This window comes from Lethenteron reissneri, chromosome 7, assembly GCF_015708825.2.
Source record: "Lethenteron reissneri isolate LAM-NWPU_2019-01 chromosome 7, ASM1570882v1, whole genome shotgun sequence".
Classification (NCBI taxonomy): domain Eukaryota; kingdom Metazoa; phylum Chordata; class Hyperoartia; order Petromyzontiformes; family Petromyzontidae; genus Lethenteron; species Lethenteron reissneri.
Window position 1 is genome coordinate 3,188,073 of NC_083785.1, and position 25,998 is coordinate 3,214,070.

General features: G+C 44.1%; 1 protein-coding gene across 3 annotated transcripts in view; it reads right to left on the bottom strand.

Annotated features, from left to right (window-relative positions):
- Positions 1-25,759, bottom strand: part of UBXN4 (UBX domain protein 4) — a 32,988-nt gene extending 7,229 nt beyond the window's left edge. For all 3 annotated transcript variants that reach the window (XM_061573274.1, XM_061573266.1, XM_061573259.1), the window contains exons 1-9: positions 25,546-25,759; positions 18,157-18,259; positions 17,374-17,402; positions 15,380-15,498; positions 14,828-14,897; positions 13,408-13,513; positions 4,805-4,859; positions 2,633-2,797; positions 1,579-1,706 (exon numbers count right to left, since the gene is read on the bottom strand). In XM_061573274.1, coding sequence (XP_061429258.1) covers positions 1,579-1,706; positions 2,633-2,797; positions 4,805-4,859; positions 13,408-13,513; positions 14,828-14,897; positions 15,380-15,498; positions 17,374-17,402; positions 18,157-18,259; positions 25,546-25,627 — 857 coding nt within the window. In that variant the 5' untranslated portion in view covers positions 25,628-25,759. The remainder of the gene's footprint in view (positions 1-1,578; positions 1,707-2,632; positions 2,798-4,804; positions 4,860-13,407; positions 13,514-14,827; positions 14,898-15,379; positions 15,499-17,373; positions 17,403-18,156; positions 18,260-25,545) is intronic.
- Positions 25,760-25,998: the final 239 nt, after the last annotated feature.

Here is a 25,998-nt window from a genome sequence, read left to right on the forward strand (position 1 = left end):
TCACAGGAGATGCTGCCAAGCGCAAAGCTCTTCACTGCGCTGCTGCACTTCCAACCAAGGTCATTCTCAGAGAAGATCTCCAGGAAATCCGTGATCTTAGTGATGCCTGCAGTCAACATTTCCGTAGTGAGTTTTTTTTAGGTGGAGCCTCTTCTGCAGTAGTGTTTTCTGCCTCAAGAGCGTGCTGTTGTTCTAGCTCCTAACAGCTCCTTGTCAGAGGTCGCAAACGGGTTTTGATTCCTTACCCGTACCCGGCCGCACCAGGGTCGTAAATGGGTACCCGTACCCGTACCCGGCCGTACCCGTACCCTACCCGTACCCAGTCAGGTACCGGTAGGATACGGGTATCGGGTACCTGATTGCGACCTCTGGGATAAAGCCATATTGCAGGCGCGGGTGGGTTGATTCTAGGAACTTGAATTGTGAGAAGAGACAAGACGTTGGGAAATGAGTGACAAACGGTTACTCACCAGTGATTCACGGCCTACCCGTACCCGGCCACACCAGGGTCGCAAACGGGTACCCGTACCCGGCCGGGTACGGGTAGCCGGGTATCGGGTAGGGTACGGGTATCGGGTGCCCGGTTGCGACCTCTGCTCCTTGTTAGTAAGGCTCTTTCCATGAGACTGCAGTTATTCCTCGACATAGTCAATGTCTTATTCGTTTGATCCGACTTGGTTGGCCAGCTGGACGATCGAAGTCACTGGCTTTCACCTCCACGAACCTCACAAAGTTCTTGCGTGCCTCCGGGCCATACCGTCCGCCAGACATTGTTCAAACAACAAGTGCCGGTGACTTCCTCCCCAGGACGTGCTTATGTTTGCGATGACTTTCGTGATGTTGCAGGACTTACAGAAGTCCCCAATTGACTGCTCATCTTGACCATCCGCTGCCTCCACCAGCTGCTTGAACGGTACATCGAAGGTAGTAAGCTTTGAAATTTGACGTGACGCCCTAATCCATAGGCTGGAGAAAGGAAGTTGTCTTCGGTGGAAGGAAAACCACCTTCCACAGGTAGTGAAGTCCAGAGAGAGACCAAGGCGGAGTAAACACACATCGGCAGGCGGGTGTGTGTTTTTTTTAAACTGGTGAACGCTGCTTGGCTTAGAGCATTCGCCACTCTCATTGGCTAAGTGAATGTAAATAAAGATGGCGGAGGGTACATTTGCTCAGCCAACGCTGCGTTCTCACTCCTAAGTGCTTTTTAGATTTTTGGGATTTTCTTCGCATTTTTTTGGTAAAAAATTTCTTCAGGACAAAGAGCGCTATACTACAGGGTAGCGCTACGTGAAGTCTACATGTACATAAATTGGGTTATTTGCTTTAAAGGTGGAGTGATTTCCTCCTCAAACGAGCATCGAGTCAGTTTTCATCACCACTTTACAGCCCTGACCCAGTCATAGAAATTCCACATTCCTATGGTCGAGGTGAGTTCATCCATAGGACACTTGTAAAAAATTAAGCTCGGAGGGATGACGGGCAAAGTCAGCCCCCAACCTTAGGATCGCCACCTGCCAGCTCTACTGTGGAGCCACCCGGCTGGATTAATTTGCTTGAGACCGATGCAAGTGCACTCACGTGCGATCCTGCTGTGTCTGCTCCTCCTTGGCTCGCTTCTCCGCCTCCTTGGCCTGCTGAGCGGCCACACGAGCCGCATCCACCTCCTCCTTCTCCCTGTTGTAGCGTTCGGCTCTCTCAGCGCGGTCCTGACAAGCACAAAGACGAAGATCCCCCTCTTTTGCCTTAACCGATTTTTGGCGCAAGTGCAGTTATTGCGTAGCACCTATGAAGGCTGGCACATCAAACGAGGGGGTGGGTGGCCAGCACTACGCCAGACCACCTTTGTCTCCCGAGTGGCAATGTTTACACACCGCACCAGGTACTCATTTAAGGTCGAGTCGCCCTAGGGGAGGCACAGAACCAGTTCAGATAATCGTCACTGGTGTTGGCCGTGAGCGGGAGTTGAACCCGGGTCGTCGAGTTCATAGTGCTAACTGCTACACCACCGCTTCCCACCGACATGCACACACACACACACACAACCACAAAGATAAAAGCCCAACGTTCAGCCTCTAAAAAGGGTCACACTCCTGAGCGTTCAGTTGCACAACCAAATCGCTCTCAAAATCGGGCAACTTTGTCCACATCTGTGCGAGTAACTGTGCGATAATATTCCCGCATTTGGAAGTGTGCATATTTTTTTTCTGATAAACTTCAGGAATAGACTCCTTCAGTGCTGTCTGTTCTTTCTATGGCTTCCATTAATTTTAACGATGGCCTGAAATGAACAAGAATCCCAAATGCAGTCTTATTATTGGTCAAATTAACGTGAACTCATCAGCCTTTCAGGATCATAACAACCAATCAAGACTTCACAAATGTGTGTCACATGATGAAATGTCACTGCAGATCGCTGAGCAGACCCAATGCTTGAAAGTCGAGGCCATCTCTTGCGCAACTGCTCACCAATGGAAGCAGAGACGTCCACACGTAAGCAATTCGGTTGCACGCAAACAACACTTGAGACTGACCGCTAAGCTGTGGATCAGGATTCACAGACCCCAGGGACACGTGCGGTTGAACGAGCAGCCACGGGCCGGCACGGCGCTCGACCTGTGCACGTCGTGTGTACCTGAGCTATCTGCTGGCGGATCCGATCCTTGGCAGCGCGCTCCTCCGCCTTCTCGCGGTTCCTCTCATCCATCACTCGCTTGGCCTGCTCCTCCTCCTTCCGCTGCTTAAACTCCGTCATGTCCTTGCCCAACTTGCGGCGCTCGACTTCCCGCCGGATGTTGCTCTGGAAGATAAAAAGCCACAGAGAGGCCGATTCGGGACGAGGTCTACGGAGCCGTGCGAGGGTTGCTGGCGTAAAATAAAAAATCGCGGGCACCAAGTCGGCAATAGGCAGAACGGTATTTTCCAGCAACTGTGCTATTAACCTGAGCCAAGGCGAACATCAGAAGCAAGTGAAATCTGAACTGATCGTAGACGTCCACCTTTACCACCGACTAGTAGTATTTTTTATTTTAACAGGTAAGGCCCACACCAAGTTATCTTGTCATTCACAAGGGCAGGCCATTTGCGTGCCAGCTAGGAACAGCTGTCACTGGGGGCTTCGAGGTTCCTATTTCAAATGTGTTGAGACGAGACGCAAAGCGCTCCGGAAATGCCCCCTGGCATACATGGGGCTAATATCAAAAACATAATCATCATTATCGTTCTGTACTATGCCCCCACATCCATTAAAAACTATTTTTAAAAAATTATTTTACCAGATAAGGCCCACTGAGCGATGTAGCTCTTTTGTCAGAAGCGACCTGGCCACAAATGACGGTTGAACGGTGTGGCTTATCATGTAGACATAAAAATCAGCCAAATACTCTAAACGCACGTTGATTCTAACTGTGGAGGGAAAACCAGAGGGCCCAAAGTAGAATCCACGTGACCACGGGGCGAGAAACATGCAAACTCCAAACATACAGGCGTCAGGGTTTGGATCGAACCCACGATCTCCTGTATACCAGGCGAGGTAGTTAACGTCTCATCACCGTGGTTCCCGCCTGCACTGATCCAACACGGTAAAGTATGAGCAAACAACCCCCAAAACCAAACAACAACCTTGTTGAGACGTGTTCATGCAGTTGTGTATTGATAATGGGCTCTAAACTATGTAAAATATAAGTAATTTAAACTGCCAACTTTTTGGGAGTATTTTTTAAACCAAATATTGGCAACAAAAAGGTGGTTTCCACCAACACATGATTTGCGCCTTAATATTTGTATGCTCATGTTGTCAAATCATACCTGCAGCTTTGTCCGTCAGAAATAACCAAAATGCGCCATCTGCTGGAATGTATGAAACTCTGACATCATTTGAAACTGTCCTGACATGAATGTCCCACACAGAAGTTTCAACCTATAAAGTGTAAAATAAAACCGAAAGCTGTTCCTACATGATGCTATTATATTCTTGTGTATGGCAATATGTTCAGGAGCCAAATGGCAATGTCGAGGCCTGCTGGTAATAGCGAGAGGGCTTCAGCAGAGGTTGTGTAGTTTTGTAATTCGTCACTTGAGGGAGCACAGACTACAGTGTTGAATACTTGAGTCTCCTTCAGCAAAGGAGAAAATAACAAGCTATGAAGCGGGTCCGTACGTTACAACAATAAACAATACAACAAACATGACAGGAGTGCCAAGTATAGGAAAACGATCTAAGATCATGCCCACAGAGGTCCATTGTTCTCAGCTACAGAAACACATTAACAAAGTTTCACCATCTACTTGAAATTACCAATGTGTGATCTCTGAATACATGCAAATACATCACCAATAAGTTTGTCTTTGCAAGAAATTTTCTATTGCTATTTAGGTTTGCACAGTTATGCTGATGTGCTTTTGAGTTGGTACTGCTTGTTGTTCATCAGCACGACGTCCGAAATTAATCGAATTCAGTTTCTTAATGCCGAACAGCAGTGTAACACGCTGTACCTAATCGTTGGTGCCACAGCCAAAGGAATGCTGATCAAAAGGCAGTGTTCATTGATGCATGTGTTTAAGTTTTTAATTGTTTGTGCACCCTTGCCTAATGTAAAACTCAATGAAATATGTTATGTTCACTTTCAAACTCCAAAAATGCAGGCGTCAGGATCGGGATCAAACCCACGACCTCCTGCACACCAGTCGAGGAAGATGACGTCTCACCACCGTGGCGCCCCCTTAAGAAGGACTCAATCCAGGGAGAACTGTTGGCAGAGCCATCACACCGTCTCTCTGACAAGCTTAAAAATATCACGTTGGTTACCTCCTCCTCTTCTTTAGCCTTCTGTTGCCGCTTCTCTTCCAGCTTGCGGTTGAGCCTGAAAACAGGGGGTGAAGGAATGCAGGGGTCATTGAATGGACACAGGGGTGAATGAACACGGAGGTGAATGAACACGACCCGCACGAGTGAATCACAGGCAATTAATTATACAGTAAATGATAGTGCAAGCTCTTGACTGGTGCACGCAGAAGCTCACGTGACGTATTTGGGGAGTTCATTGCAATCCTCGAGAGCTGTGACAGTGTGCAATTAAATAAAGAGCACCCAATTGAAAGATATTCATAGTTCACAGCAGCATGGGAATAAGAATTATCTTGCGAGCACTACCAAAGTAAACATATACTTATTGGCCACTTGGGACTGAGTAAATGATGGCAATGCTCATGATGTGATAAAAGTGGAAGAGAGGTAACATTTGTAATACAGTTGACTGTTTATAACTGAAAATACGTAAAACCTAAACGTTTTATTTTTCGCACCTAAAATTTGTCATTCAAAATGTTTAAACGTTCACATTGATTAACTAAGGGCTATTAACCTTTCAAAAAAGCATTTGGAGATTTTCAGAAGTACTGAAATCAAGTATGACATAAGATTATCAAGAAAACATTTATTTCGTTTTGGGCCCATAAACTAAGGGAGCTAATTTGGCAATTCTGTTTTTGAACCTTGAGTTTTTTTTTTATCCAGAGGCTTTGAACGGCTTTGAACGGCTTTGAAGCCAGATACAAGCATCTGCTTAAGTGCCACAATTGCAGCCAATTTACAGGTGGCAGCATTAAAGCAATTGTGAACCTGTACCGCAGGTCGGTGTAAAATGAATGCTTTAGGTACACATGTTTGAATCAACAGCAGCTAACATGTCTTGCCACTTGTACTAGGACTTGCTAAACTGAAACAATTGTCCAGTGCTTCTCAAACGCAAAACCATATTTAAAACACCTCTGCTCTGATTCTCGTGATACGAGAACGGACACACGTGGATTGTGAACGAGATGAATTGAAATCCGAAAAAACCCCGACATTCGTGCGCAACAATGTAATGCCACCAATGTGGATTCTGTATTAGTCTTAATGCCCAAGAACGGTTGGTCAAATTAATTTAGGAATTCAGCCCTTGGGCAATGACAATTATATGATGCATTGATTGAAATTGTAGGTGGTGCCACAAAGGACCAGGGAGTCACACTGGAAAGCAACCTTGACCATACACTTTCATTCAACTGCGACTGGCAAGGCAGCCACTTCTAATTTTCACTTCACTTTCTCTCTGCCTTGAAATTAGAACAGCTCACAAAATAAATACTCAAAACTCTATATTGATCGATATGCTTGATATGAATTTTCACTTCACTTTCTCTCTGCCTTGAAATTAGGACAGCTCACAAAATAAATACTCAAAACTCTATATTGACCGATATGCTTGATATGAATTTTCACTTCACTTTCTCTCTGCCTTGAAATTAGAACAGCTCACAAAATGAATCAAAACTCTATATTGACCGATATGCTTGATATGAATTTAATTTCCGTGAACTTATGGTGTGATTGGTGTTGTTTATCAACATTGTTCTCAGGAATAATCAGATTTAACAAGAATTATGTTTAGGCGGCATGGTACCGCTAAAATTAAGCAATCACTAGAATATGCCGAGAAGTTAAATTAATTGGCAATATACATCCAAGAAGCACTGCATTATTGACAACTGTGGTGTCGGATGTACAGGGTCTCGAGCATGAAACAATAAATGTACATTCAACATTATTTCTTGAAACGCTATAAATGGCAGGAGCGTGCATGTGCCGTGTGGGTATAACAGATAGAGATTTCCTCCATCAGAGGATTCCAGAACACTGGCCCAAAAACGACTGAAACTTTTCCTGCATTAAAACACTGGCGCATCCCACATGCAAAACTGGCATGATGTTAACTTGGTTGTGGATGTCCTAATGATAAGACCCGCTCCTCACCATGGGAATAAGGAATTTTCACCACTGCCTCTGGGCTGTTAACAGATGAGCCCCGAAACCCCACAACCTACTTGCTGTGCTGCCACCCAGACACCAAAATTGTACGCACTCCCAGTGACATCCACAAGATAGGTTTTGACCAGTTCATTTTTATTTAATGAAATCCTGCAACCTTTATTGGTTAATAAGACAAAAAAACGGTATTGACAATGTATATATGTTTAAGGACAATCGCTTATCAATTATAGACTAAATGCTACCTAACATTTATTCCACAAACTTGTGATACTGTCTTTTGAGCAGAAGTTATTTAATTATCATTAAAAAAATTGGAATGCTCAATCTGGAATTTAAATGGGATTTTATTTTATTAAATACTAGCTAAACTACCCGGCTTCGCCCGGGACTTGGATTCACCCGGGACTTGGATTCACCCGGGACTTGGATTCACCCGGGACTTGGATTCACCCGGGACTTGGATTCACCCGGGACTTGGATTCACCACGCCCAGGCCGCCTTTGATTTAATTATGGAAATGTCCATGGTTAGTTAATTTTTCATATATATGCTAATATTATGAGTATACTCAAAGATCACCCAAAATGCACTTGATTCCCATCAGATCTCAGAAGCCAACTAAGGCATGATTCTGAAAAGTTACTGCATCGTGCTTGGATGGGCAACCACCATGCAGAGACAGTGCAGTCGGCTGCTGTGGGCTGCATCGCGAGTAGAGGGCAATGCAGCAAACATCCACCGCAAATCCAATTGAGCCGTAACAGGACCCAAGGGGTGGCAGAATCACAGCTTGTTGGAAAGGCTCATGGGTCAAATCCAGCAACTGCCCTGGTTATTACTGTGGGTGTAATAGTCGTGAAAATACTACGCGCCATCTGCTTCACAGTGTACGTTAAAATCCTGCCAAGTCATTCGCAAGGGTAGGCCCATGGCGTGCCAGTGTAAATGGTCCAAATTTCACAAATTTAAAATACTACCTGCAAATTAATAAATTGGGATAATGCATTGTCCAATCATCGCTTCATACCGTGCAAACTTGGCAGGACCCTCCTACAAAGGTCATCAGACTCTTTAAGATTTTGCTGGATAAAGCATAATCATGCTGTACAACCAGACCTCCCTCAGCGTTAGGGAGCATAAACTCTCGTCAAGGAGCATAAACCATCACGCAAACTCCGGTCGTCCTCACAGCGTCTTTTGGCTCGCCATAGAACAAAGACGGTTACTGCATCGTGTACTTTCAGATGCGCCTATGCGGCCGTCTGGAACACTCTTTCTTCCGATATTAAGAAGCCACTGGAGCTATGCACTTTCAAATCAAGACTGAAAACTAATTTCTTTAGAACTGCTTTTTGTGTTTAGTTTGTTGTCCTTCCCCACACCTCTGATTAGCATGGTTGGCTGTGTACGGTGCAAAAGAAGTTCAACATACACATGCACTCAAGATGTGTTCCTGGGAAAGTGATTACTAATCATCATTTTATATTTAATCCGGCCAGGGCTTACGATGGTACAAATCACTTTTCAACAGACACATTGATGAACGCAGTATACACATTACACATCACAATTGTACGGTAATACTGTACATAAAAACAAGTCTTGTCAATCTTGCCTAAGGTGCACCTCTGCGAGAGATTATGAAATATTTCACGAGTGTTGTGACCTAACATTTTCTCCGCAGCAATGCGTAGCCAGCTACACAATAAATATACCGATCACGTTGCCATGATCACCAACGCATACAATTGTCTATGACATCATACATCGCGCCTAATTGTACATGGCCAGTTACGTTACTTTCTCGCATTGAGTACAACTATTATTACCAGCATTGATAAGGAAGTTGCAGTCAATGCTTCATCAGTAATTTTTTCACATCACCATTTTACCTGAATAAAAAAAAATACCGACCCTTTCAAAAGGAATCGTGAATGGTAACTCTATTGCCCATGACTTTTAGTGTCATTTCGGTCAATGGGTTTGAAGAAACTCGTGCCAAGTTTGGAATATTGCCTCTGATGGGTGACCAACTCATTTAAATCAATGGAGAACATTAGCTCCACAGGCAATGACTTTTGTGTCATTATAGTCGATGAGTGAGAAATCCCTCATCGCAATGGGAGAATTGCCATCTAGCGTCCACCGATTGACATAGCAACATTGCCACCACCGTGGATGAGAATCAATCCGATAAGACAAATTAAATCTCCTTTTTTACAAACCCATTGGACCTGGATGAAGAATACATCACCTGTAAAGACAATCTTGACATTGACAGCCCCAGGAAAAGATACGTGGAGACCATCCATTTTCAAAGAAATAAAAATGTCAGTTTGTGTAGAGAATGTATGACATACGCTAAGAACATCATATGTCTTTGTAGATTGAATGTGGAAATTGGCATGGATAAAGTGAATATATAGGTAGATAAATTAGCAACAAAAAACTATAGGCACAAGCCAATAAACTTTCATTTCCAGAATTATAACCCCATCTTAGTATGCCTTAGTTTTAAGTGAGAAAAGATAATTGCGTTCCAAGTTATTTTTGTCTCAGATTTTTGGAAATTATCCATTGCAGTCAGTTTTGTTCAAGTGTCAAACCATAACTGTACATCTCTATATATAAATAAGCCCTATTTTCTAAAACAATACATTATCACCTTCATGTCATCCTATAATTATTACAAGGATGGAGTTGAAAGTATAAAAAGTGAGGTTGTCTAATTTGCGGAACTGCACAAACACTATTAAAAACAGACAGATGTGCAGATAGTACAAAGCTTCAACTGAAAAAAATATTGATCATATGGATCAGCATATTTTTTTTTCATAAAATATACATTGGCAAGTCACTATGCTGACAAATTTACTGCAGCACAGTTTCAATATTGTGAGGATAAGTACAAGGTACATCTTTGTATAATACACAGTGTTCTGCTAATGCAGTCACTAATTAAGCTTGCACTATAGTTCCTACGGTTATAGTCAGCCTGCTGTGGAGGTGAAGATCAAGACGGCCGCGTGGTGGTGGTTAAGACCATGGTGACCCAGTCCAGCTGGGCGGTACAGTGTACGCAACCTCTCCTGTGCCAAGCAACGTCACGGGCGCTAAGCTTGGAGCACAGGGTGCGACTGTTGTTTGTGATGTTCCAGTATCGTCCCCAAACAATTCAGCTGCCACGTGGAGCTGTGTTCTGCCCTCTTTGGTCAGATCAATTATGTCATCCCGAAGCCTTTTAATCACTGCCATCCTGTCGGCGTTCTGAAGAATGGGCTGTTGCTTGAGAAAGAGCAAAAGATTTTCAACTGACTGCACGGCAATCGAGTGGCTCACCATAATCGTCCCAACAGATTCTTCGGTTTTCTTGTTGCTACCACCACCGCAGCCCTCATTCGGAATGCTCATACTTGCTGTCAAGGAATGGGCTGTTCTGTTGCCACCACTGTCCGCTCTATCCGCTAACTTGATCCACTCTTCCACACTGGCATATTTCACTTCTTCGCAACCGGGCAGCGAGCGCAAAACCTCGAGAAACTCCACCGTAGCTTCATACAACTCCTTCATCCCAACGGGTCCAGCTGCGCGCGGTGGCGAGGATGCTCGATGCTCATCCTCCACACTCGATGCCAGGATGCTTGGCCACAGCTTCATCCAGCTACGAATGAGAAGCTCCTTCGGGACCGATTCCCACGCATCTGCCACTAAGTACAGGCAATCACGAGCCGCGAGGCCCCTCCAGAAGCTCAGCAGGCTCCAAGCGCCTCCCTCGACAGCGTCTGAAAACAGAAGCTTGTGTAGCAGTTCACGGTGGAAGCCTCTCTTGAGCGACCCCAGCACATCCTGGTCCATGGGCTGCAGCAGCGACGCAATGCTTGGAGGCATGAACAGCGCCGTGAACCGCCCGTCGTCAGTGCAGAGGACGTGCTCGTTCGGCATCGCGAGAGAGCTGTCCACCAGGATGACGCCTCGCTGGGGCAGGTGCAGCTCTCGCAGGGCCTCGGACACGGCCGGGACAAATCTCTCGAAGAACCAGGAGTGGAAGAGTGGTGGATCCATGCGGCCGTCTGCCTGGCTGTAGTAGTGCGCTGGCAGAAGGTCTAGCACCGAGTTCTTGAGCGAACGCGGCCTGGCTGCTTTGCCCACGCATACGATCTTCATCTTGTGCGTCCCACTCGCATTGGCGCACGCAAACACGGCTATCCTCTCCCTGCCAGTCTCACGGCCCTGTGTGTGCGATGCCGATTCCATGGCCAGAGCTCCGCGAGGAAGTGTCTTCCAGGCCAAGACCGTCTGGGCAGCGTTGTAAACCTGAGTGGGGCAGAGACCCTCTTTCCTGACATGCGCCCGGAACTTCAGTTGTAATGACCGTGCTGAGTGTGCTTCGGCTGCGAGAAGGCCTGCCTGAAGGCCTGATCGCCGGATGCCATGGCGCAGCTTGAAGCGCTGTAGCCATCCCTGGCTGGCGTTGAAATTGGCGTTGCTGTAGAGCGCGCGTGCAAACTCGCGCGCCTTCTCGCAGAGCATTGGTCCGCTCACTGTGTGCCCGCGTGCGCGCTTGTTCAAGTACCAGCGGTGCAGAGCTTCATCCAGCTTCACGTCCTTGGCCATACGCATGGTCTTGCGAATCGCCACGGTGACTTCGCAGTCATTCTCAGAGACAAACTTCAGGATCTTGTCGGCGTTTATCTTGAGGTCCCTGATGGTCGAGTAGCCGAGGTCATACTGGGTCGCGAGAGACTTTAACGACTCCCCCTTGCGGATCTTGCGGACGATTTCGACTTTCTCCTTCAGAGGCAGAACGCTGCGCTTTCTCTTGGTTCCTTTGCAGGAACTTGGTGGTGGCACGCGTGTGGCAGACATGACGACTACAGGCGTACTGTGTGTACCACACAAAGGAAACACACAATAGCGGCGCATGAGCTTACGCGTCACGCTCCGCCGTGAAGTATATATATATGCGTGTACGTATGTTGAACTTCTTTCGCACCGTACATAGTCATCCGTGCTAACTGGAGGTGCGGAGGCAGTGGTGCTGCTTTCAGGGAGTGGACTGCGTGGCATGTGTCGGCGCAACACGTAACGATGTGAAAACTTGTCGCCCAGCAGCTAAAGTTACACCGCAGCACTGATTTGCCCTTAACCATTTTAGAGTCTCAAAATATTAAGCAACTACAGCTTTGCTTTACAAAGACAAAAGTGAGTCATTAGTTATTCACTACTGATAAAGTTGCTCATTAATACAGTTAAGGTATGAAGATGGTGAAGAACCTACCTGTTAGTGCTAAGACAAATCATTGATTAAATTATTATTTTTATTATAAGTAATGGGTTCATCAGCAGGCAGCCATTTTTACATGCTGAACACTGGGAAATCCCGTCTAGAAAACATGCGCGGGGTGACGCAGTGATGAAGCTTAATGACAAAGGGGAAGAAAATACTATCGTAAGATTTCCCATTAAATCCTGTGCTTAACATAAACGTGAATGTTGCTTATGCAAATCACATTCAAATTGCAGGCTCATAAAAAAATCGATTAATCAAAGCAGTAATCGATAGGTAAAAAATATTCCTGCCTGGGTGCTCCAGCGCAAAATTTTACCAAATCCAGGTGACCTAGGGAAATACCAGTAGCAATCATGCTATCAAAACAGAACGTTTAAATACACAAATAAGCATTACAATGCTGTAAATAAGGTACGTGTAAAATGATAAGGTACGTGTAAAATGATACGGTACGTGTAAAATAAGAGAAACATATTACGTGGCTTCTTAAAGACCGATAAAAACAATATCATTAAGCAACCACATGTAAAAATACAACCTGCAATTTCACCATCATTAACGTGTTGCCAAGATGACATCAATCAAAAACTGTGTCGCACAAGAGTTCTGTTGCAGAGCCAAACACCCGCTAATTCTCCTTAGGTTAGAACCCATATTAAACAGAGCCAAAGCACGTAAACACTGTGGTTGGCAACGTTATTGCCGAAAAGTTGAGCCATTTGACTTTATCTTGAGATAACAAAAAAATATGAATACCCTAACAGAAACAAACACCGCATAGACAGAGGAAACCAAGGATCACACACACGTGGTGCATCCAAGCGGATCATGCGAAATGTATGGATGAGGGTCACAAGCACAGTGAGCGCTGAGAAAAATTGGCTTCTGGCAGCCAGAACAGAAAGAGTGATGTTATATATGATCAAGATCCAGATAACCGCACTTTGTTTATGCATGTATCATTTTGCAACGGGTTGCATGCATTATTCTGTTAAATGGTGCATATGGTATTTTGAAGAATGCTGCTTATATTACGCATACTGAGACAAAGACATGAATAATCTTTTAATATTCAAGCCTTGAGCAGTGCTCATCTCCTTGGGCAGACTTTAGCGAGTGGTGGTAATTCCACATTTGGAGAATGGCAGCATGTCTCGTCATCCAACTAGCACTCGTTGACTCCCCAGAAAGTGTCACTCATTTACTCGATCCTGGAAGGAGATGAGCGTACAAACCACTTAAGTGATGCCTGGGGTAACAATGCCTTCGTGCTGTGAATAAACGCAGAGGATCCAGAGCTCCTTACCTCTCCACTCGTGCTGCCTTCTCCTCCTCCGAGAGCGGCAACCCATGTTCCTCCATCAGCTCCTGCGTGCCTCCATCGCTGCTGCCATCCAGCACGTGCGTCGATGCTGTGGTTTCAATCATGAACCAATATTAGTTGTCACCATAACTATACCATATATGTACACGTGGTGCGTATATGTAAAGTAGTAACTCGGCAGGAGACGACTTCACGGGTTGCACACTCTTTATTTTCACCAACTTGTAGTTACACGGATGACTAACACCCACTTCGTTACACGGGTGACTAACACCCACTTAGCTACTCGGGTGACTCACACCCACTCAGCTACACGGGTGACTAACACCCACTTCGTTACACGGGTGACTAACACCCACTTAGCTACTCGGGTGACTCACACCCACTCAGCTACACGGGTGACTAACACCCACTCAGCTACACGGGTGACAAACACCCACTCAGCTATACTGACACGGGCTCTTACGCCCCGTAGCCTTCCGGGACACACCCAGCCGGGGGTGCCCGTCTCGGCTCTGGGTACCACCGTCCCGACCCACACGGGCGTCGGACTACGGGTCCCCCAGTCTCGGCTCCGAGCCACACAGGGCCCCGGTCCTCACAAGGACGGCGGGACTAGGGGTCTCGGGCCACTACCTCCTCCACCCCGTCTTCGGTCTTCAACTGGTTAACACTGACCACGAGTGCTCTCGCGCGTCCCCCTTTATACCCCTCCTGCGGACGTCGCTGAGAGCACCCATCTAATCTGACCAATCACTGCGCACTCGCTACGATCCTCTTTTCCCAGCTTGTGTCAGCGCGCCTTACCACCGGCGCGCGCGTCCATACCACGCCCACATCGCGTGCCCAACCCCGCGCCCCGTGATCCATCACTGTCGGCGCACGTCAATACCACAGCAGGTAGTTATAGGTTTTGAGGCCATGTGGTGAGTAGCAGGTCAGTGCAATCTGTGGAGATAAGCGCGAGCTGGGAGGACCCAAAGTTGCACAAGCTTTCAAAAGTGTGGGTCGCCATAAAGGTGCAAAACTGCCAGGTGAGACTGTCCCAATCCTATTTATTATTCAAGTTCTTTATGCAGCAATTGCATGGAAATAAAGGTTAAGCATATTCTAAGTTGAGTAAAATGTGGCACTAAAGCATTTGAACAACAATCAGCAACGGAATCGTTGTCATAGGTTTGGTATATGCGCAGGACGGAGAAACAGCTGGTTACCAAAGCAGACAATGGAGTGGGCACCGGCGATCAGTCAAAGACGAAGCCAAATATTGGCGATAATACAGACGTACGAGGGCCAGGTATTGACTACACGACAGCCGCGGGATCTGGCAGGAAGAAGGGACTCAATGGCGAGGTGTGGTGGTGTGGCATCAATGGCGCAAGGGCGTGAGGACCTGACTTACTGGAGGGTTGTGGTGCACTGGCGGAAGCCACAGCGGCCGCACCCCCAACAGCACCCTTCTCTACGTGCATCTGGGAGGGAAGACACGGCAGCATGGGCAACACATGTTTCGTGGAAGATATAGCTCAGTCAAGAGATTCGAATATGAGGTGGTGGTGCGGCTGAAGAGTCCATGCTGAAGTAATCCCATCTGAAAATCCATTACTCGGCATTTTGGAACTTAATTGAACTGTGGCGATTTGTGTTTTCAAAGCGTGTGCCAGAAAATCAGTGTGCTGGTTCACATTGACCAATGGGGGCATAGCTCAATGTCCAATTGCAGTCCTTAATCCAGTGATGCCAATTCTATATTTCTATGCTATTGATCATTCCTGAGAATGACCGTTGTCACTTCACACAAAGTGGCTTGATTTTCTCAATCCTTGGCAAATGATGGGCATAGTCCACCACCAACTAGTGGGTGGACTAATGAACGAAGTGCTTCAACAACAGCACTTCCCAGCTAGACCATGGGACATCACGTATTGCCACAAATGGGCACGATCCCACTCACCTGCTTGACATGGGCAATCTTGGCAAGCAGCTCCTGGGCGGAGAGGCTTCCCCTGATCACCTCCAGCGGCACGCCGCTCTCCCCGATGAAGTAGCTGGATGGTACGCCTGATAAAGGGTCTGGATACGGTGTGTTCAGAATAACAAGGAACTTCGATCTTTGGTGCTTGGACTCACACTCAAACCAAATATGACTTTAAATTGTCCTTACCAAATCGGCTATTGATCTCTTGTTATTTCAATTCCAAAGTTAACCTTAGATAAATAAACTGTTGGTTTTAGAATGTGTTATTTTTCAAATTTATGTAAAAGTCATTGTCTAGTCAAACGGTGTGCCCCTACTCACACAACTGTGGGGCATAGCTCAACTATGTTGACAGTTGTAAACCAGTCAAGAAATTTGACCATTGCTCTGGTGGGGGAAAAGCCTCTTCGTAGGGGGACATCCTACAAAATGGTGCCCATTTTATTGACCCAAAATAAATTATGTTGAGCAGGATATGAGCTCGCAACCTTTCTACTGTGAGTTGAACACTCCAACAAAGCATAGCATTCCCAAATAAACACCAATTGTTTACCATGACAATGCCTGGCTTAACAATAAGCAATGATAAATTACACAGCCACTAGGCAGCATGGAGAACAGAGATAAGAGTGTTTAGCAACTGCTCTTATAGTCCGCTCTTCACACACAAGCAGATGTGTGTTTCAGTGATGCCTCTGGTTGCCTGCCATTTTATGAATGCATGCTATCTCAGCAACACGTTGAAAATGTATTCGAGGAATTAGCATGGAAACAAATATTAAAGATCCTGTGAAATCATTTGTAAGAGTAAGAACTAATTACGAGTGTAGGGGGTCAATATTTTCACATTCATTTCAAACCCACTGTGATTAATTCATAAGTTACACCTTCCAACCCATAAATGTGAAAAGCGTTTTAATACACAATGGCCGGTACACATTATCTGTGTGCGGAATTGGGTTAATATTCTAAGGCAACTGCACGTCACATTCTTATTGGAACTTGTCTTGTCAAAGGACAGCCACTTTTTCAACAGTTTTACTTAACTTGATTCCTCTGTTTGTCATGGTCAAATCTTGAAATAAAATTTCGTCCACTTCCAATCAATTTCACATTTTGCACACGTACTCAGATCCGGTGAGAATGCATGCCTGTATCAAAATCGGCATCAATTAATTCGCTACTTTAAAGTAATTTACATTTTGTATGGACGCCTTATTATTTATATATTTGTGTAGGTCAAAAACGTTACGGTCCCTAAACTGTGGAATCGGCTCGCACAAGAAGCAGGCGCCGCGTGTCTCAGGCGCCATTGGCGTACTTCTCGACGGTGAGTTCAACGGAGTTGTTAATAAAACCTTTGTTTAAAAAAAACACAATATAATGCTTAAGTTTTAATACGGGAAGATTCACATAAAAAATTTACTGCAATTTTTGCTAAAAAATCTTTACATCTGTCTTCCAGTAAAAAAAAGTCAAGTCAAACTGACGAACAATTAGGCATTGTTGACTTCCAATGGTGCCTCTGAGTTAAGTGATAGGCATTCCACATTACTATGGAAGGGGCCTGTATATTTTTAGGATGACAGATGATGTTCCACAGTAGTCCTCAATAGTTTGTACAACAGAGAATATTTGTATAACAAGCTGATTCCACTTAGCCTGCAAAGCCCACTGATAAGTAGACAAATAATATTATTTTAAATGGGTTTGTGCGACAATATTACTGTAAATTTATTTACATTAACATGCCAGTCAAACTTGCTGATTACTTTACACGTTACCTTAGAAGGCCCGTCAGATAACACGTAAAAGGAGTTTAATTTTGTGGTAAAAAAGTATTTATATCATTACAATTAAAATACCAAAGGTCAATATTTGGTTTGCGTATTTGCCATAACAATTATTGTGTGAATAGGTCATGACATTAAATTGCTTGTGCAGAGCGGAAAATGTCCCAGAAAGGATACAAATCTGTGAAAACTGCATGCAGGGTTCACTGTAAAGACACAAAGTGAAAATATTAGATGCACAGCATTCTTTCAGAAATATCAAACATCTTTTTCATGTTGATTTCTCACAAAGTGGCAACTATTTTATTAGACCGGAGTGATGATGGGCTGAGCAGTGGCTCACCCAAGATTTAAGCGCATAACCTTCCGAATGCAAGTCAAGCGTTCCAACCACAGCGTCACCTCAATGGTTAAGTATTATGCGTTTCTCATGTGATTTTATACGAGCTTAATTAGATTTCGATTTAAAGCTTTCGTGACTGCAGGGATTCATCTTCTTGGTTCTTTCGGTATTTTATATAATATATTATATATTTTATTGTTTTATTTGATTATTTTTATTGTTTCCATTCTACGTGACTTTACCGAAAGAACCAAGAAGAGCTTAATTAGCTTCTAGCATTTGTTGCCTGCCATTCCCCTAGTATCCTCAAATAAACTAGATATTCTGCATAGTACATTTGTAACAGGTCATCATGGCATTGCTGTTGATGTCACCATACCTCGCCTTTGATTCCGTCTACCAAACACAATTGGATGGTAAAAAAAGTCCGTTCTTGCTATGCCTCGCCAACTGGATTTAAAGCTTCCCATTGGCCGATGACCCTTCAGTATCACTTCAATGACGTTTTCAATTTTTTCCTGCCATATCATATTCTGAACATCCAAGTGACTTGCTTTTAAAATGCCATGACATTTCCAACTCACCTGAAAAACCAACACATAGCAACGTGTTCTCACCTGGCAGCTTGCAGCTTTATGGCCACGCATGCCTGGCCAGCTGCCTCAGTAACTTCTGGGTCCTCCCAGCTCGCACTCATCGCCACAGATTCCTCATCATCACCTGTGGGGATCATCATCATTGAAAATCAGAACAGCCTTTTATTTTCTGTCAGATATAGTGAACTAATGTTCATTGTAGTACCCGTATAAAGTTGGGCTGAGTGCCTATTGTGTGGCACTTTCTATCCTCGTTGATTACAGGATAGCAAGTGGCTTTCTGACCAGACATACTGATGTACCAGTAATACTGGTAGGAACCTCCTGGTTACACCAGCCCACAGGGGATTATTGTGTCCGTCGTGCAGGGAGGGACTGGGTGGGGAGGGTGGGGCTGGGTGGGGGGTGGAAGGGGTGGGGCTGGGTGGGGAGGGGCTGGTCACCCCGTGGTGCCCTTAAAAAACTCAACGTTTAACCTACTCACGCCGGCTTGTGCCCGCCCTCACAGTCGGCCATATTTGCGGAATACACCACGCCGCCATTGACCCTGGCCATTGACCGAGCAAACTCAACGTTCCTACCAGCTCCCTCCGCAGGAATGTGTTTTCACGTACAAATAGTACTACTTGATGAAAATCTGACTGTGTTGTGTCCGTCACGGGAGTTGTTTGCCCATACTTCACCACTCTCGTCAGTGCAGCTTGACGAAGGGGAGGGGGGGGGGAAGGTCAGATCAGGTTCACATGTCACTCGCTCTGACGTTAGCGATGGCTGGGAATCAAATTCAGGCCACTGGGTGCATCGCGCACTGTGCTAATCAGTACACCAAAGCGACTCCACATGTCTCATAAAACACTCTTGATGAAGAGTGCTCAGGCATAAAATCGCTTGACACTACAACTCATACAAGCATTAAACAATTGCTGAAGCCAGACTTAAAAAATATTAATTACACATGAAACAATAAAATATGGGTATCCTTTTCAATTATTACCGAGTCATAACACACCTGCAAACATCGTATAACAACATGACTCTCTGATATACTGCACTAATAAGATGTTTACTTTATCTTGAGTCTAATAAGCTGCAGCAAGAGACTTGGTGGGTACAGACTTTGCTTTTTTTATTGCACTTTAATTTATTTTCCACATTTTTTTTTAATGACACATCTCCCAGTTATAAGATGCAAATCACCTACTCGGCTCCTCTTTGTGGTGAGATTTTGCCATCCAACTAGATACGAGATCATCACTATATACATACCATTCCATTATTTTAATTCGGGGATCACCACAAAGGAATAGAGGTTGTGAGTCAACAATATATTTAAAGAGTTTTGCATTACGTCCTATGTGAAAGTGTCTGTATTGTTCGATGGCGATGTTTAATTTCCATCACTTTCTCATGGCTAGAAGCAGACCCAATTGTTCACGAGTAAGACAATACACAAACCCCTATACATGTGCTGTTTATTAACGATCTCCAATCACTTGCATCGTGATATACGGATGATAATTGGAGTGCACTGAACACAGGTTTGTATTGAGCTCAGGCTGAAATACAAAGGGTTTTTTTTACGATAAAGTTGTGCCCAAACAGTAACGACTAAAATAATAGAAGCCGGATACATATAAAATTAATGAGGCCTTTCATTTCAATTACGTCACACCTGCGTGCGACAATACACCTTACTTTACTGGTTGTGACATCTCTTGGGTGTTTGTGTTTGGGGGGGGGGGGGTTAATTTTATGCTTTTTTTGAGCAAGTTCACATCTTTCTCTTGTCTACAACTTTCCTTGCTTCAATAAATTTAGTCAACTCTCAATGATCTATAAAAATAAAGGAAGGGTGGGCCTGGATCAAACAAAGAAAATATATTCTAGATTTGAAGCTTTTGTGACTGCAAGGATTCATATTCTTAGGTTTTTTCGGTAAAGTCACATAGGTAAAACATCAAAATAAAAAAAAAAGATCACGACGTTTCGGAGGCAACACAAGTCTCCGTCATCAGGTGGGACCGTCACAGCCAGATTAGCTGCATCAAGTGAGGCAAGATTACATCTTGAATCATTGCCTCACTTGATGCAGCTAATCTGGCTGTGACGGTCCCACCTGATGACGGAGACTTGTGTTGCCTCCGAAACGTCGTGATCTTTATTTTATTTTTTATTAATTTTGATGTTTTACCTACGTGACTTTACCGAAAAAACCTAAGAATATAAAGAAAATATAAGTAAATCAGGCGATAACAATATGTATGCCATGGCTTACCTACGTGAAATGGGGGTGAAAATGTAAACCGTTTTCTGCTTTTATTGCTGCATAAAATAATATCATCGACTAACCAAGGTGGTTGTGGTCACGTGGGTATTGAGTCACTGATTATTGACAGATGAGGAGCAGCGATTAAACCAGCATGCATATACATTTTTTTCAACGGTGAATCCACAACAAAGATATCCACCTATGAATAATCGATAATTAACTGTGTTCATGAAATGTGTTCACCCACCCCTACTGGACATGTGGTAAAAAAACTGCTTCATAGCTCATCGCATTTCTCCAGGATAAATACTAATTGATTCATGAACTTTGTCCACATCGGACTACATCTTTCTCGAACATCACTGCATTTATTAAATATGTTTGTAGCCGACATTCTTAAATCATGTTTATGCTTTGTGAACAAATATTCTTTCACAGCATCAGCTCTATCTCTTAAAGGCATCTCTATGCAAGCTCTAACTGCACCGAGTCGTTAATTTAAACAAAATGCCACGTGACAAAAAAACCCACCACCAATTAACATTAACATCGATTTCACTTATAAGTAAAAAACTAAAGTTATGATATATAACGGTATTTTCTTTGTACCCCTTTTTCTGACATGGCCAGACAAGACGGCTATTGATCTTGGCATTGTGGAAGTTATACAATTAACACCAGGGCAATATAATCACCATGTTGCACAAATGCACAATTGTGAAATGAGACATAAATAATGACGAAACATGCTAACAGTCATAATTGTATTTAAAATTTCAATGACACATTCGCAGACAGCAGCTGCATGGTGTTTGTGCTACCAGTGGCATGTGCTAGTTATATATAGCTGAACTGAGTACACGTGAATCATTCGTGTATCATGCAGGGAAGCTTACACTTAATATTATGTGGCCTGAAGTAGCTGATGTTTAAATTAATTTGGATACGGAGTTTGTCCCATCCAAGAAACATCGGCTTATGATTTAGCCATGCAAGCTGGTGACAACTGCCATCTCAACCTATCCTACGCTTCCCATTTGGTGAATTTAGCATTAAACAATTTCACTGGTGATGGGCACATCATAGTTAATTAATCTGGTATTAACAGGCGTTTACTCATAACATCTGAGCAGTAAGGAAAAATGCAAGAACTTTCTCTTAGTGTATATGTTGTGCTCTAGTGTAAATACAGTTAGTTGATTATCGATTATCCAGCGCGATTATCCGGCTTCCAACATTATCCGGCGGCCCCGCGCCGAACCAGTGAAACCGAAAAACGCTCCAAAGTTTGTAACCAGTCTGGCGATCGGGGCGCCATATGCATGACGGGAAAAAAAGTAACTACTTGCCTTCAGTGTCAAATATATACAGTACATGTTACACTACATACATAATGTACATTATATCACACATGGTCAGTGGAAGTAATAATCTGGGGCCTGATATCCTAATATTAATTTAGATGAAATGCCCAACATTTAAAATCAGGAATACAGGTTAGAAGTGCTTAAGTTACTACGAGAAAGTGATTAAAATAACGTAAGATCATGCGATTGTTAACGACACTGGGCCACTTTGTACTTTAAATATAAGTTTCAGAACACTGGGTTCCAGACCATGGTGGTGGCACATGAAGGCAAAATTATGGTGGCATTCCAATCAGAATGCTACAACATCAAGTTGCATTGGAATTGGGTAGCTGGCACCTGTAATTGTAGCAAGAGCTTTCAGTGACTTTAGTGTTAGCTTAATTGGCCTCTGCTCTATGTTATATTATATAAAGTGCTGTACACTCAGTCATCAGCTGCTAAACAAGGAGATATATGAAAAAGTAAATATGCTTAATACAGTACACGTGTTAGGTATTTACTTCCTCAGGCCTAATTGAAAGGACCATTCATGTATTATATCAAGGCTATGCACCGTCCATTATGATATATCAGCAGCTATTGCCAGATGATACTGGTAGGAACCTCCTGGTTACACCAGCCCACAGGGGATTATTGTGTCCGTCCGTCGTGCATCCAAAAATGTGAGGGGTGGGGCTGGGTGGAGAGGGGCTGGGTGGGGAAGGGCTGGGTGGGGAGGGGAGGGTGGGGAGGGTGGGGCGTGGGAGGGGTGGGGCTGGGTGGGGAGGGGCTGGTCACCCCGTGGTGCCCTTATAAAACTCAACGTTTAACCTACTCACGCCGGCTTGTGCCCGCCCTCACAGTCGCCCATATTTGTGGAATACACCACGCCGCCGTTGACCCTGGCCATTGACCGAGCAACCCAACGTTCCTACCAGCTCCCTCCGCAGGAATGTGTTAATCGCATCTCTCAAGACAATTGCAAAGATGCGATCCACCTTGCTCCATGAATTGACTCCATCGCTCTGGAAGGCACCGTGGTTAGAGTGCTCGACTCTTTAAACAAAAAGTTTAAATCTCGATTATTTGTAACTCAACTCAAAATTCCTTTGAACAATATAAATTTACAACTTAGCAGAAAGGCAACATCTTCAGACTTATGTCCGTCGAATGAATATTGATTTTAAAGTTGACAATGTATAACCAACAGATGAGCAAAGCCTCATTGCTCATTTTAGTATTAGTTAAGTCGACCACCAACAGAGATTTTAACTGAATTTCACAACATTCCATTAGTCGTAAGATAATGCTAGTGCCATCCGCTAGTTTACGCACTGTACTGTCTAGGCAAACACGTGGAAAGCCTATGACAATGACGTGTACAACAATCACGTTTATATATTGAACTGCATGCATACGCATCTATGTATTGGTACCATACACACATCATCGTAACAAATCACAAACGTCAAAATGCCAACTTCAAATGAGCAAGCGGACATTGCTTTTGTGATGTGGGCCTTTTTCTCTCTAATTCAAATTTGTAAAGCAACGTTGCACATTTTATTCCGAATGTTCTTTTGATGTGAGATGACAAATCAATGTGGATTTCCTGAAGGGTATAGTAGTTACAAACTTCGTTAGAGAAAAGCCCACGGAAGCAGATACTACCACAAAATAACATGTGAGGCAGTTAAGTGACCTCTGTTCCATGACGTAGGGGGCAGCAGTTTTTCACCTGACTTGAGAAGAATGTTTGCCGCATAACGGTAAAAACCAATGTTTTAAATTCTCAGAGCTAAGATTTCAGTATTAATTACCGCTTATATGGTGCTTAAAGAGAAATGTTTTAATAATAGGTTTTTTACCCTTCTATCTGGCAACAAAACTGACACCTTTTTACTAGGAATCATGTTTGCATTAACCACAATACCTGCGGTCAAAATGCAAACAAAAACACACTGATAATGAGACTAGGCTCTAAAAAAAAGCTGTCTCTGGTGTGGACCAATACATTTCAAGGACAATGCATACATTATCAGTGTGTTTTGTTTGCATTCCGACCGCAGGTATTGCGGTCAATGCAAACATGATTCCTTGTAAAAAAAGGTGTCAGTTTTGTTGCCAGATAAAAGAGTAAAAAAATCTTTGATTTAAAGCTTTCGTGACTGCAGGGATTCATATTCTTGGTTCTTTCGGTAAAGTCACGTAGAAGGGAAACACTAAAATAATAAAAATATAAAACAATAAGATTCTCACGACGTTTCGACTGCAACACAAGCAATCATCGTGAGAATTTTATTGTTTTATAATTTTATTATTTTATTGTTTCCCTTCTACGTGACTTTACCGAACGAACCAAGAATATGGTAAAAAAAAAAAGACCTATTATTATATTTTGCTACTGGCAAAGGAGGCCTCATGATAGAAATGTTTTAGGTGGGACTTGAATATCCCAACTGAGCCAGAGTTCCACAATCCAGGTGACACATAAATGAATGCCCAATTAAGTGGTATTTTTTGTGAGCAGCCACTGGTAACCAGGCTGAGATCATGAACTCACCACACTTCTGAACTCGGTTTTAATGATTCAAACCAAGGTTTCTCAGTGGTAGCAGCAGGTCAGTGCTCTAATTTTTTCGTCATCCAGCCAGCTCCTCCTGTCTCTGGCAGAGGTCACTATTTTAGATTTTATTGGGATTAACCATTAAAGAGAGAGAAAAAAAGAGATTAGTTGACTACATATACGAGATAATTTAGAGGATATCATTCAGTAATACATTGTAATAATGCAGGAGTTAATCACAAACTCTGTAAGTCATACAAGACGAATCGGCGTGTGCAGTTACATATAGCCTATTACACACACATACGGTATATAGATAAGAAATGAATTATAACAAGGGAGAGCCCAATAAAATGTTGTATTTAGTAAGAATTGCCGTGTGAATACAGGGTGCTAAATATTCGCAGGGAAACATTATACATATTATATTTTTCAAAAGTTCTACATATTGTGAATACGGTCATGTAATGTACGTACACACATTAAACCTATACATGTTACATTCTGTACAGTGAATTGAAATGTAAAACGTAATGAAGTACTTATGGAATAAACGTGACGTTCTTGAGACGTGAAACACGGTAGAAGTATGCAAATGTGAATAGACCAAGTTTCCAGCTCACATTTTGTTGTAACACCGTTATGGATACAAATGTGAGCATATTAAGATGTAATATACGGTCCCCTCTACTTATTTAATAAAAAGCTCGTTCACTGCTCTTATAAAACACCTGAGATCAAACACTGTACAACATTACGATGATGACGTGATGTGGGCCCTAAGGCCAAATGACTCGGAACGCGCCCAGCTTCGTCAGAAAATCACAAGTCAAGCCAGCCTGAACCCTACACAATACATCTTTGTTGGGTTTACCAAGCAGCGTGCAGTCTTGTAGGACACAATTGCGGTGCTGCGTTCAGCCGAGATCGGTGAACTAAGCACGGGGACGAGCGCGGATTGTGGTTAAATAAGCCCGAACGCGACCACGCAACAGACACGGGTAAGGGCCCCTTAGTCCAGCAACGGATTGACAATATTTTGCTGCGCGTGTATCCTGTACTTGTATACAATTGAGACAATAACAGAGGTAGCCGCCTCGAGGAGCCGCGGGGCGGGGGGGAGACCACCGCCTGAGGCGGGGGCCGCACTCAGGAAAACCGCAAGGCTTCGGGCCTTCAACCCCCCCCCCCCACCTCGGCAGGGCCCCGTCAGGAAGTGCGCTCACCGCAGATAAACACGACGAATATGAGCGTCTTCTTCTTGGCCTCCGCTATTGCGGCGGGAATGGTTCTATCGAACCACAGCATGGTTGTTGACTACGGCTATAGGAACTGTGCGGCGATGTTAGCGTCTTGGCGCGACGAGGCCTGCGGTTTGTTTAACTCGAGAAGATCACAAGTCGCCCTGGCCACTCGCGCCGGCGGATTGGTCCGCGCGCATCACGTGGTCCCCTACGCGCTCCATTCCGATTGGCGGATGTGCGCTCGTCGTGTTTGTCTTTGCCACATTGGGCGATTCCGAATCGAATCGTGACGCGGAGCGAATGTGGATCGATGTCTGTCTTCACCCCCAGATTGCAGGCACAGGTAGCGATTCAATAATCGAAACACTGTTACGCTAAAAATTGCAAATCGATTCCTATACAGGCAGTCCTCGATTTACGAATACTCGACTTACG